General features: G+C 41.1%; 2 protein-coding genes across 9 annotated transcripts in view; one reads left to right on the top strand and one right to left on the bottom strand.

The window, feature by feature from the left end:
* PAAF1 (proteasomal ATPase associated factor 1) overlaps positions 1–7,045 on the bottom strand; it is a 44,868-nt gene extending 37,823 nt beyond the window's left edge. For 4 of the 6 annotated variants that reach the window (XM_034995530.1, XM_034995534.1, XM_034995535.1 and 1 more), the window contains exons 1-5: positions 6,977–7,045; positions 5,002–5,042; positions 4,089–4,192; positions 2,278–2,346; positions 332–421 (exon numbers count right to left, since the gene is read on the bottom strand). In XM_034995530.1, coding sequence (XP_034851421.1) covers positions 332–421; positions 2,278–2,346; positions 4,089–4,192; positions 5,002–5,042; positions 6,977–7,023 — 351 coding nt within the window. In that variant the 5' untranslated portion in view covers positions 7,024–7,045. The remainder of the gene's footprint in view (positions 1–331; positions 422–2,277; positions 2,347–4,088; positions 4,193–5,001; positions 5,043–6,976) is intronic. The other 2 variants (XM_034995531.1, XM_034995533.1) reach the window with 2 other exon arrangements.
* A 130-nt stretch (positions 7,046–7,175) lies between these two features.
* LOC118004269 (cytochrome c oxidase assembly factor 4 homolog, mitochondrial) lies at positions 7,176–10,254 on the top strand. 3 transcript variants are annotated; one of them, XM_034995539.1, is made up of 3 exons: positions 7,176–7,289; positions 9,181–9,354; positions 9,827–10,254. In XM_034995539.1, exons 2-3 carry the CDS (start codon positions 9,193–9,195, stop codon positions 10,205–10,207), a joined length of 543 nt encoding a protein of 180 aa, XP_034851430.1. In that variant the 5' UTR covers positions 7,176–7,289; positions 9,181–9,192; the 3' UTR covers positions 10,208–10,254. The 3 variants fall into 3 exon arrangements, with proteins under 3 accessions (XP_034851430.1, XP_034851429.1, XP_034851432.1); XM_034995538.1 differs by lacking the exon at positions 7,176–7,289 and adding an exon at positions 8,818–8,864; XM_034995541.1 differs by lacking the exons at positions 7,176–7,289; positions 9,827–10,254 and adding an exon at positions 8,818–8,864 and having other exon boundaries at positions 9,181–9,726.
* Positions 10,255–13,899: the final 3,645 nt, after the last annotated feature.

Raw genomic sequence — 13,899 nt, 5'->3', positions numbered from 1 at the left:
CCTGTAGGCAATGAGACACATATGAGCAATGGCAAATTAGATAAACATAGCTACTATCATTATCCAAAAGTCACAAAGCAGCTCTGCTAAAACATAAATAAGTAAACTTCAGACAATTCCATTCTCTAAGACTACCAGTGAGTGGATTTGTATACATATTCTATATGGACCCAAATACCAGTTTTGCCAAATGTATCACACTTCAGCTATGGTACCTTAACAATACACGGTAAATAAAAGACACATTAATTATGAATGTTTATAGCACTCAAGCAGATAAAATGAAAAATTAACATGCTATTATATTCTCTCATTTTATCAAAATACTTACACTCTTTGAATGAATTCTGGAAAAAGTAGTGTATGGGGCCAAAAACTTTGAGGATGCATTTTCCTTTGGACAAGAAATATGAATGCTTTTCTAAATAGAGAGGGAAAGATGAAATTCATCAGTAAAATTACTCCAGTGGAATGAAAGGCTCTTAAAGAAAACATCAGGATGATAGGAAATTCTCATTTTTCAAATGTACCCTCTCTAATCCTCCTTTGCCAGCTTACACTACCACTCCCCTGTAGATTAGCAGCCCTTTTACTGCAAACGGCTGCAATGTAATTTGGTATTGCTTTGCTGCCCTTATCTTTTTATATCGAAGTAAACTCCCATAGAAGGTGAACCAACAGGAAGATACAAATGACAAATATGAGAGCATTAATTTTTAAAAGAAAATCTAATACCAGTACTCTCAGTTAGCAGTGGGGCAAGAAACAGGATTAACAGATAGGAGGAAACAGCACCAGACTCCAAGTCTAGCACCTAAAAGACTAGTCTAAAAGCTAACTTACTGCCTATAGGAACTTTTAGGAAAAAATGTTAGACTACTGACATCTATAGTTACCAGAGAAAACTGGTAAATTATGGTACACTTATACGATCTGTAGGCCCTGATCAGGCTTGCAGTGCCCATTCCTACCTAGGACTTAAACTGATCATCCATGTTCATAGACTGCTCAGAGCCCCACAGCTGTATTAATTCCCCACGTGTTTTGCTAGTCATTATAACATATCTTTCCACTATTGTAGCAAGAAACACTGGTGACATAGTTGAATGGTGACATTCAAACTATACCTAGAAAAAGATGTTAGGTTCAGGTGACATGACCTGCATAAGGCAGCCTTTGTAACCATTTAAGATTAAGTATGTTGGTATTTCAAGGTAGCATGTATAGAGGCATAAAAGGCTTAGTAAACCCTTCAGGGTTTCTTGCAATATGATAGTCCTTTAATCTAACTGGCTGAATACCAACACCACCACCTAAGTGTGCATCTCCTATAGGGAGCTGAGGAGCTACGCTCACCAAATGGCCCCTAACCTGTTATCCCTTCTGCAGCAGTACTTCAAAGTTTCTGGAAATTCTGCTGAACAATGAAAATGTCTTTAAAAGTCAAGATTTTCTAAACCTCTTTCTAAGACTAAAATACATACAGCAAACACAGGTCCTCACAGTTCTTTAGAAAGAACAATTTCAAAGTAATAACATTCTCATCACTAAAAATCAAAATGCTCTTATTACAAGTCTTCTGCTCCTTTAAAAAGACAATTAGAATATCTGTCTACATAAACAATACTTTCTTAGCCAGCATATCCATATGTGGCTGCCTGCAGGCTTTTCATTAAATGAGTTTTCACTTCAAACCCCATGAGAAAATTCATACAGCTGCAAGGGAGTTGACCTGGATTTGGAATTGCCTCCTGTACCCAAAACTAAAAGTGTCAGCTAAACTCTCCTGGCTTAAATATTCCTACCAGCAAGGATTCAGGGAACTCCAAGAACTTAGTGTTCAGGCATCTGTAAGAATTAGGTTTGTTCTCAGAAGACTTCATTTCTTTGGGACTAATTATGCAAAAGATTTGAAGAATTAGTAGTTTTTTCCTGCTTATCAATTGAGCAAATCAACCTTTAATCTATAAACAAACTATGGAGGAAGAGAAATGTTGAACGACCTTCCAATATCAGCAGTAGAGAATCATGCTATTATTGAAAATATTTTAGTGAAAAGCTGCAGGAGATATCAAAACATAAAATTCAGGGTGGGGGGTCAGAGGAGGAACGTGGGCATTCCACACTAAGATAAAATTTAAAGTCAAACTTTTTTATCCTCCAGGATTAGGTATTTAAGCATAATCTACTGTTCAACAGAACAATGCAGCAACATCAAATAGCAAAGTGCCTCATGGCAATTAGGAAACAAATAAATGCTCAACCATAAGCACTTACTGTCTGACCCAGCAGGTACAAGGCAGAAATTAGCAACGATGTTGGAAGAGATAAGGACTGTATCAGGGCCTACGTATGAAGGGAAGAAAGGAATTCAGCACTGAGGCTGTAGATGGATACTGGTAAAACACCTGGGAAAAATGTAGGCTTGCAAGGTAGTGTTCATACTTGGAAGTTTATAGAACTGGTTTCAATTCTGGTATACAGTCTAACTAGCTTTGATTATTAGGGTTAATAAACCTCTCTGAGTCTGTTTGCTTATATGCAAAATGGAAATTTAAAATGCCAATCCCACAGGATTATTATGATGAACAACAACTCACTTTTGTAAGATTTTACAGTTTCATTCATATGCAGTCTCACTTGCTGTTAAATCAGTCTATAGGTAGAGTATCATCTCCATTTTACAGATGAGGAAACTGAGGCTCAGAGAACTAAGTTCTTTGTCCAAAATCACATTACTAGTGTCAGAGTTAACTAAAACTTGAACTCAGATCTTCTGACAGTTTCTACTATACCATAGCTGTTTATGAAAAACAATTGCAAAATATATATAATAACATATAGCCTATTACCTTGCACAGAGGACAATAAATGAACATTTAAAGTCTTATGTAAAAAAATATCATCTATTCTTACCAGTATACCTGTAATATTTCACAACTAAAAAAAAATTTAATTACATCTCACTGACCAGAGCATACTGACTACAGAATGAGTAAGGAAAGTCAGGTCATGGATTCTGCAATACTTAGTTTGGCTATCTATTCACCTCAAAGACCAATGAGAAAAACTATTAAGTACTATTAATGTAGGTCTTCATCAAGGCCTAGCCAGATACATTATAAAGGCTTTGCTGTCCAATATGGTAAATACTGGCCACATGAGGTTACTGAGCATTTGAAATACAGCCAGTGCATATGAAGAATGGCATTTTTTATCTTATTTAAAGTTTAATTTAAAAACTGATACTTGCCTCAGTTTTTGGAAAACTTTTTAAGTATATCTGGAACTACCTGGGTATGTGAATCTATGTTCTCAACTGTAAATTTATACAACCTAAATACATTTATCAAATATTTTCAATAAAAAATTAGAGTCTGAATTGAGATGTGTGGTAAATGTAAAATATACATGGGATCTCAAAAACTCAATAAGAAAAAAGGAATGTACAATATCTCACTAATAATTTTTAATATTAATTACAAGTTGAAATAATATTTTAGATTTATTGGATTAAATAAATATATTATTAAAATTAATTTCACCCGTTTCTTTTTACCTTTTTTATGTGGCTCTTAGAAAATTTTAAATACATATGTGACGGGGCGCCTGGGTGGCTCAGTTGGTTAAGCGACTGCCTTCGGCTCAGATCATGATCCTGGAGTCCCTGGATCGAGTCCCACATCGGGCTCCCTGCTCGGCAGGGAGTCTGCTTCTCCCTCTGACCCTCCCCCCTCTCATGTGCTCTCTCTCATTCTCTCTCTCTCAAATAAATAAATCTTTAAAAAAAAAAATGCTGATTCTTATTAAATAAATAAATAAATACATATGTGGCTTACATTATTTATCTATTGGACAGCACTGATATAAGGGAAGAACAAGTAAATGCAACTAAAAGTATCTCAAAGTATATGTAACTACAGAAGAAAAAAAAACTCTTGACATCCAAAGGCAGTAAAAATTGTGATTACTATACAAACAAAATAAAGATGACACAGATATATAAATAATAGTATAAATATTTAAAATAGATACATGGGTACTACCCCAGTTTTGGACCCAGTGTCATTTAAGACATAAAAACCTACCTTGTTTATCTCATTCACAATAAATCCTTCTGAAGCTGTAACTTCTGGGATGCCATCCTGGCCAATTCCTTGACAAGTTAGGCTGCCATACAAAGTTGGTTTCCCTACATAGCACAAAAGAAGCATGTCTCAAGAAAATAATAAGAATTTAACATTGTTCTCCTTGAAGACTCAATTCAGGCACTTGTATAGATGGTAGGAAATTGGTTCATGAAAGAAAAGAAGGTACTTGTATAAAGTAAGGTGAAGTGGAAAAAGCCCTAGCCTGGGTGAACCTAATTTGGGAGGGAATATGCGCAAGAGCTAAAAACTAGGCACAAATATTTAAAATTATAGCATTTGTGAGAAAGTTACTAGAGGGGTGCCTGGGTGGTGCAGTTAAGCTCCCAACTCTTGATTTTGGCTCAGGTCATGATTCAGGGTCGTGATCTCAGGGTTGTGAGATGGAGCCCCACGACGTGCTCCGAACTCAGCACAGAGTCTGCTTGAGTTTCTCTCCCTCTCCCTCTGCTCCTGCCCCCCACTCTCTCTCTCTCTCTAAATAAATAAATCTTAAAAAAAAAAAGCTACTAAAGTGATCTAAACTCGGTTTTCCTGACTGTGAAATGAAATTCTTCCAGGATGAAAGATGAAGATCAACATGCATATATGCATTTATCCACAGTATATACATATAATACATAGCAAAGAGTTAAGCTTCAGTAATCTAAAAAATTTGCTTAAGGAGAACACTGCTTTTGCAGTGATGGGGGCTAAATAAGATATCCTACACATAAACTGGTCAAGAACATTTGAAGATTATGAGCATTGTGCATGGAGTTTGAGCCAAGAGAAAGTATGAAGCTCTCTTCTAAGGGTAGTAAATCCCCTATCTCTAAAGGGAAGGCATATCAGTTTGGGCATATGAACATACCTGGAGGGTGACAACTCAGCCAGGCTTCCCCTTCATCCTTCCTATGAAGAGAGACAAAAGACTAATTAGGCTCATTCAATGCTGAAAAGGATGCCACTGGTGCAAGAGAGAAAGATATAATTTTCAGTTTGGACTGTACTTAGGTATGATCCAGTCTAATATCTCATCCAGGCATAGATTATTATAAGACAAGTTTTATTTATTAAAGAAATATTCATGGATTAAGTGTTTTTTTTTTTTTAAGATTTTATTTATTTATTTGAGAGAGAGAGAATGAGAGAGAGCATATGAGAGGGGGGAGGGTCAGAGGGAGAAGCAGACTCCCTGCCAAGCAGGGAGCCCGATGCGGGACTCGATCCAGGGACTCCAGGATCATGACCTGAGCCGAAGGCAGTCGCTTAACCAACTGAGCCACCCAGGCGCCCCTAAGTGTTTAATGCATAGATGTCTATTGGTTAAATGAATATTCAAATATTTCGAGTTCACTGTTCATTTATAAGCTACACAGCTTTGAAAAATCACGAATACTTTATATTTAGATATTTGTTGGGATTATTGTAAGCAAAGCCCTGTGCTAGACACTTTGCAAACAGTATCATTAATCCTCACAATTTAACAAAATGCCTTTTATTATCCCCATGTTAAAGATAAAACTGAAGCTCAGAAAAAAGTGACTTGCCCAAGGTCACCTGGCTATCTGGAAAGCAGGAACTGAAACATGGGACGAGCACACAATGTCCGCATTCTACCAGCTCACACTGACTTTTTACATGTTTTAGAATGCACCTCCCCAATCATCCAAATCCTTATTTTAACACTCTAACATTTTTAGGTTATAGTGAAAAAGACCTACACTTTTAAGACAGAAAGATTTAGGGGCACCTGTGTGGCTCAGTCGGTTAAGCATCTGCCTTTGGCTAAGGTCATGAACCCGGGATCCTGGGATGGAGCCCTGCATCAGGCTCCCTGCTCAGTGAGGAGCCTGCTTCTTCTTCTCCCTCTCCCCCTGCTCATGCTCTCTCTCTCAAATAAATAAATAAAATCTTTAAAAAAAAAAAAAGACAAAGATTTAGGTTGACAATAACTCTCTAACACTTATTGGCTGCAAAATCTTGGACAAGTTACTTCCTCTGATTCCTCTCCTGCATTCTCTCCTAGGCACCTGGTGGCCCTCAGTAAGTGTCAGTGTTCTTCCTTTATTACTTATCACACATTCTGTTTTGTAGTAATGTGTATTTTATTTTAGCTCACATAGTAAAGCGTAATTTTCTTAATTGCAGAAAGCTTATGTTTTCATCTTCACCATGGTTTCAATTTGAAAAACCCTTATTAGTAATAACAGCTGACATTCATGGCACTGCTGTACTCATCCTGGTGCAGAGTAATAACTTGCACAGTATGTGATCAATAAATGTTAAATGAATGGTTTGCTGTGCATCCCCAATTAAGCTGTCGGCTTCTTGAAGGCAGGAGCCACCCTTTAAATTTAGCTTACTCATACTCCACACGCAGACAGCCTGGACATAGTGGGAGTTACACTGTTTCCTGAATAGAATTGTCCAATATGTCTAACACAGCACTAGGGGTCCAAGGAGTATATAAAGATTTCATCATAAACTCAAAGACAACGTGGAGGTGGCTGAGTACTAGGACCTTTGCAAATAACTAACGATCAGTAAATATTTGCTAAATGGCTGTGACTTATCGGCCAAGAGTCTTCCTGCCTCCCAGTTTTCCTGTCTTTCTCCAACTCATTGATCCTAGCTCTGACACTGAGATCACAGCCATATATGCTGCCTTGGCCTCAGGACAGCTCTGCACAGTATGAAAACCAATGACCATGTGGGTTTGCTACATCCAGTAATCCCTCAACAAATGATGAAGGTAATCCCTATCCTGAACTGGGTACAGCTCTCCTCAACGCAAAGACAACATGCGTTACCCTCCTCCGTCCCAGTTCTTGGCCTTCATTCACCTGAGGGCTTGAGCCCAGTCGCTCTGAATCCTCAAAGGCGCCGCCATCTTAACCCTTCCTCCACCTGCCCGCCTCTTCCGCTTTTTGCTGGAAGTGGGTCGTCAAAGGGGCCGCGACGGACTGGGGGGCGGGCTCTATACTGAGAGGCCACCAATGAATACGCGTGACGGGTTCCTCTCCTCCCACTTCCGCGCTCAGCGCTCCCCACCGGAAGCTGGTTTTCGGCCGGAGGGTCGGAAGCGTTCCAAGTGCCTGCAAAACGGACGCCGACGTGCTGGAACGCGCGTCCGAATTCTCGTGTCCGAGCTGTTCGGTGAGCACTGCCCACCGCGTCCTTGCGCGGTAAAGCGTAGCGGGCACAGCGGGACTGCGGCTGGCTGCCACGTGCGCGCATGCGTCCTCTCGTTAAAGTGGGAGAGTAGCTGCCCGTGACTCGGACAGTTGAATTTCCCATGCCTTCCTAGTCCAGGCCAGCTGCCGACCGTATAGCTTGCCCTGATCTCCAAGCATGGGTCTTCCTCTTTTTACTCCAGGCAAGACTGAAGCCGGGGTGTGGTGGGGAAAGAGTACCGTGGCATTTACTGAGCCCTGTTGTCCATGCACTTCTCTCTCACTATCATATTAATCCTTACATTAAATCTGTGAGTTAAATATTATTAAGGAGGAAGCTAAAAAGATTGTATGGTAAGATGTGGTACTGGTATTCGAATCTGGATCTCTTGGCTTAGAATCCAGGGCACTTTTTCTGTACAGTAATAAAAACTCATCTATTGAACCCTTTGGACGTGCCAGGCTTCTTACGTGCCTTATCTCTTTTAGACTTCAACAATCTTGTGAGGTAGATACTATCTCTGTTTTTCAAGAGAGATTATGAAGTGATTTTCTTAAGGTCACCCAGTGAGTCAGTGACAAAACTAGGTTTCCAATCCCGGTCTCTTTTCAAAGCCTATTTACCCCCTCCTTCCTTAGGTTATACCGCCTCCAAGTTTTGGGTAAGGGTATGGAGTCCTTAAATCCTTGTAATTTCCCTATTGCTTAATGTGGCCAACAAGACCTTGCTATGATTACTTTGTCAGAGCGCCAGTTTCATTTGTTTTACAGTTCTCTTCATACGCTATTCTCCAGTCATACAGAACTTTCAGTTCCTTTCCTGAGTCAAATCCTGCCTCAACCTGTGCCCCTGCTCTTCCATTGACTGGAAATATTCCTTCTTCCCATCTCTGGCTAACTCCTATTCATCCTTCAAGTCTCAGTTTAGAAATCACTTCCTCAGGAAGCCTTCCCCACTGTTCCTGCCATGTCTGGATTAGGTATTCCTCCAATGTGTTCCCAGTCTTAGGTATCTTTGCACACTGCATTGTAATCTGTTTATTATCTAGATTGTACACCATTAAGGCAGGAACTAAATCAGTCTTGGTAACTCCTGTATCCTCTAGTGTAGTACCTCATACATGATAGGTACTCAGTGATTCTTTGTTGAATGAACCAGAGAGACACAGGAAAGGCATTAAAGGGTGCTAGTTCCTTTAAAGCCTGTCATGGTGAAATATGTGTAAATGCTGAGGTTATTTCCCTTCAAACCTTTCTCAAGTTCTTTCTGTAGGCTACTTTCTGCCGGATGCTCTGAAGCAGATGATCTTGGAAAGACAGTCTGGGCAAATCCACCTCACCTTAAGCACTCTCACCCCACAGACTCATCTCTTGCCCTGGCCCAGGCACACTCTATGCTACAGCCACACTGAACTCTCTATTACTCCTATATGTCAAACCCTACCTATATTTGGGTACTCTCCCAAGTGTTAAACTGTGTTCTTTTCCAACCATAGGAAAAGGCTAATAGGAGAAATTAATTCTTTTGGGGTGGATCCAAGACAGCTGCTCCAAAAAGGTAACATCTCACCTAATTCAAATTCCATTAGCAGAATCCACTCAAGCTTATTTAGTACTGTGATAAACATTCTCATATACTTTATGTCATTCCATTGAGTTCAAACCATTCTGCAGGTCTATTCTCTTGCCAGGCCTACTGCCGATGGCACCAAGGTGAATCAGGCCCAGTATCTGTTCTCAATTAAGCTTATAGTCTCCAACGGGAGACAAATGTATAAATAGGCTATAACAGTGCAGTTTGGTCAGTATCATTTATAATAGTGGAACCTCATAATCACATCCCTACTCTAACCTTGCCTCCATTGATGTTCTAGAGACTCCCAAAGATGTCAACTCAAGGCCATACCTGGGCCCGACAGGTGAAGAAGGAAGATGAGGAAGAGGACCCGCTGGACCAGCTGATCTCCCGTTCTGGCTGTGCGGCTTCCCATTATGCAGTACAAGAGTGCATGGCCCAGCACCAGGACTGGCGACAGTGTCAGCCACAGGTACAGGCCTTCAGGGACTGCATGAGTGAACAGCAGGCAAGGCGCAGGGAGGAGCTGCAGAGGAGGAAAGAGCAAGGCAGTGCCCACCACTGAGACCCCAAACCACCTATCCCCAGAGAATGGCCCTGTAGAAACTAGCACCCAGAGAGGTCTTAGGAAGAAGTCTTGAACAGCAGAAGTGTGGGCCAAGAGGTATAAAACTCGGGGATTATTTTTGGCTAAGACTGACGTTGAGAGCCGGGCAGCTGTGGGTTTGGACATAACTGCTGTAAAGAGCTGTGATCTTGCTTTCTCGTGTGGCGGCGAGAGCGGAGAGTGCGCCATGAAGGCTTCGGGAACACTGCGAGAGTACAAGGTGGTGGGGCGCTGCCTGCCCACCCCCAAATGTCGCACTCCGCCCCTGTATTGCATGCGAATCTTTGCACCTAATCACGTTGTCGCCAAGTCCCACTTCTGGTACTTTGTGTCTCAGCTGAAAAAGATGAAGAAGTCTTCGGGGGAAATTGTCTACTGTGGACAGGTGTTCGAGAAATCCCGCTTGCGGGTGAAGAACTTCGGCATCTGGCTGCGCTATGACTCACGCAGCGGCACCCACAACATGTACCGGGAGTACCGGGACCTGACCACTGCGGGCGCCATCATCCAGTGCTACAGAGACATGGGCACCCGACACCGTGCCCCGGCTCACTCTATCCAGATCAGGAAGGTGGAGGAGATTGCAGCCAGCAAGTGCCGCCGAGCAGCCGTCAAGCAGTTCCACGACTCCAAGATCAAGTTCCCGCTGCCCCACCGGGTCCTGTGTCGTCAGCACAAGCCACGCTTCACCACCAAGAGGCCCAACACCTTCTTTTAAATGCAGAGCCTCCCTGTCTCCAGCTCTGCTCAAATAAACTCTTTGGGGAAACAAACAAACAAAAAAAACTGTGATATTTTTTTTTTTTTTTAAGATTTTATTTATTTATTTGACAGAGAGAGACACAGCGAGAGAGGGAACACAAGCAGGGGGAGTGGGAGAGGGAGAAGCAGGCTTCCCTCCAAGCAGAGAGCCCGACGCGGGGTTCGATCCCAGGACGCCGGGATCATGACCTGAGCCGAAGGCAGACGCTTAATGACTGAGCCACCCAGGCGCCCAAAACTGTGATATTTTCATGGTGAGATGCCAAACATCCTCACCCATCATGTTCCACCAATATTAAATATTCACTGATAGTAAAATAAAGAGTGGGGATGTTCTTCTGTCCTACATCTTGGGTCAGTGTGCCAAGTACTGAACTGATTACATGAACGTTTAATTTTAAAAGTAAATTCACAATCTGAATGTAAATTGGTTACTAATCAGGTCTTCATTTATTCAGTCATTGGTTCAACACATGACTGACAAGTTTTTCTAAGACCTTTCCATGTGCCAATTCCTGTGTGAATGAATAATATGATCTGATGTGATGAATAATAGGATCTCTTCTTTCATGTTACTTAGTCTGGTTTGAGGGGTAGAAATAACACATTAGAACAACTAATTACTAGCCATTATGTAAGTGCCTTTATCTTTCAGTAGTTGATCTGGATGTTTCATTCAGTCTAGTAGAAGGAAGAAAACAAATGGGAAAATAAACATTGAGTGCCTCTCTTATATGCCAGACAGATGCAGAGTCTGACCTCAGCATGCTACAACCCAGCAAACACACAACGTTAGCCTGACATTTAAAAGGCACGTTTAGGGTGCCTGGGTGTCTCAGATGGTTAAGCGTCTGCCTTCGGCTCAGGTCATGATCCCAGCGTCCTGGGATCGAGTCCCACATCGGGCTCCCTGCTCCTTGGGAGCCTGCTTCTCCCTCTGCCTCTCTCTCTCTGTCTCTCATGAATAAATAAAATCTTTAAAAAATAAAATAAAAAAATAAAAATAAAAAAAATAAAAGGCACGTTTAACAGGGGCTCCTGGGTGGCTCGGTCGGTTGAGCGTCTGCCTTTGGCTCAGGTCATGATCCCGGAGTCCTGGGATCAAGCCCCACATCGGGCTCTCTGCTCAGTGGGGAGCCTGCTTCTCCCTCTGCCTACCACTCTGCCTACTTGTGCACTCTCTCTCAAATAAGTAAAATCTTAAAAAAAAAAAAAAGTGGCTGAATCCCATTTATGCCATAAAAAAATAAAATAAAAGGCATGTTTAACATAAAATACAGATCTTTAGCTCTTAAAAAATGGAGAAGCTATCATCATGGAGCTTATATTCCTACTTGACAACTTGCTGGAACTGAGTAACAATTCTGCTTTTAGGTGGTTGTATTCTCCAGTCGATAACTGTTGCCATTGCTTCTCATTTTTCTTCCATGGAATTACGTTGCCCATTCTGTTTTCTGTCTAGCCCTGTAAGGCATTTGGTAGTGGAGAAGGAGTTGGAAGAGTAACTCCTGCCATCGAAGCTGGAATGCAAAGGGGCATATGCTCTCATCATCATCAGTAACATTTGAGCATCTATATATTAGAAGCACAAATCTGAAGTATAGTAGGCCCTAAAACTACTTTGAGTCTTTGTGTTGGTGACTGGGGAGGAGAGAAAGAGAAAAGAGGGGAGAAGATAGAGGAATACCAGTTTAAAGAACAATAAAATCCAATTAGACAGAATGGGATGACTGTGGGGCCCTGTCTGCTCAGTACTATGGGTCATCAAAGCAGTGTGGACTGGAGCTTTCAGCAAGAATCTCAAAGAAGGGAGTTAGTTGAGTTGAACCTTGAGTGATGAAGGAAACATTACCTCTTTGTAACATATAACAGAAAGGAATACCATCTACAAGTAAAAAGTACCTAGAAATAAGGAGTGCCTGGGTGGCTCAGTCAGTTAAACGTCCAACTCTTGATTTTAGCTCAGGTCATGATCTCGGGGTCCTGAGATCAAGCCCCGTGTCGGGCTCCACACTGGGCGTGGAGCCTGCCTAAGATTTTCTCTCTCTCCCTCTCTGCCTCTCCCCACCAACCCCCCAAGCTTGCTTTCTCTCATCTATCTAAAAAAAAAAAAGACAGTACCTAGACATCGGTAAGAAGCAAACAGCCCAATTGAAAACTGAGCAAAGTTAAAGTAGTATTAGCTATGTCTATTGACAAAAATCAAAAGTATTTATAACAGCTAATATGGGTGGGGATGAAGAAGAACAGGCACAATTACACTATTGAAGGGATAATAAAGCTATTGGAAGACAATTTGTTGGGATCTATATATATTTTATCTTTTTAAAAATATTTGAGAGTGTGCCCACGTGCATGGGGGGAGGGGCAGAGGGAGAAGGAGAGAAGCAGACTCTGCTCCATGGGGTTTGATCTCACGACCCTGAGGTCATGACCTGAGCTGAAATCAAGAGTCATCACTTGGGTGCCTGGGTGGCTCAGTTGGTTAAGCGACTGCCTTCGGCTCAGGTCATGATCCTGGAGTCCCTGGATCGAGTCCCGCATCGGGCTCCCTGCTCGGCGCGGAGCTTGCTTCTCCCTCTGACCCTAACCCCTCTCATGTGCTCTCTCTCATTCTCTCTCAAATAAAAATCTTTAAAAAAAAAAAATAGAGTTGTCACTTAACTGACTGAGCCGTCCAGGTGCCCCAGGATCTATAAATATTTTAAATATTTATATATTTACTGGCTGGATCAGTCAGAAGAGTATGTAACTCTTGATCTCGGGGTCATGAGTTTGAGCCCCATGTTGGGTTTAGAGATTACTTAAAAAATTAAAAATACATATTTCAACAGCAATTCTTTTAGGAGCCCTCTTGAATATATTTTTATAAGATGTTTATACTATTATGTTCACTGCAACATTGTTTATATAGTGAATAAATTCACAGTGTAAAACTCCATCAATAAGGACTATATTTGCTTACATATTCAAATCTTTTATAACAGGAATGTATCTGTGTATTAAATTTGTGTGATTAAAATAGAAATAATAGTCTATGGGGAGGGTGGGTGGGATTCTAACAGAGAGGAAGGGCAGAAGGACCCTCCCTAGCAGGAGGAATAGCTTCCAAACTAGCTAAGTGCAAGTTTTGTAGGACTCCACCTCTAACAGGGAGCCAACACTGGGTGGGTCACAGAATGCATTTGGGCAAAGAGGGCTTTGTTGCCACTCAAACCTGTTTCCTCAAGTAAATGGGGATAATTCCTATTTAATAGGCATACTTAGAGAATTATTATTTTTTGGCATAGAGGATTAAATGAGGGATAATATATAAATAGCAAATAATAAAAATTATTAGCATTTTTTGAACTATTACAACTATTATAATATTTATATATAATGTATGTATATAATAAATATTGTTATATAACATTTATGAAGCATTTAACTCAGGCTGTTTGGTTCCAGTTTGCTCTCAATCTCTATGACATACTGCTTTCAAATCTCACTATGCCACTTACTAGCTGTGTAGTTTGGGGCAAATTACTCAACATTTCAGAATCTGTTTTTTCTTCTGTAAAAATGCATATAAAACCTTCCTCATAGGCCTTAAAACTAATAAATGTAGACTTTCCTCATTGACTTGTTGAAAGAATTAACCTTGGT

The sequence above is a fragment of the Mirounga leonina genome, unplaced genomic scaffold, assembly GCF_011800145.1.
Source record: "Mirounga leonina isolate KUSES-001 unplaced genomic scaffold, KU_Mleo_1.0 Mir_92, whole genome shotgun sequence".
In the NCBI taxonomy this organism is placed as follows: Eukaryota; Metazoa; Chordata; class Mammalia; order Carnivora; family Phocidae; genus Mirounga; species Mirounga leonina.
Note: the sequence above shows the minus strand (reverse complement) of the source record. Positions and strands in the feature narration are given on the sequence as shown.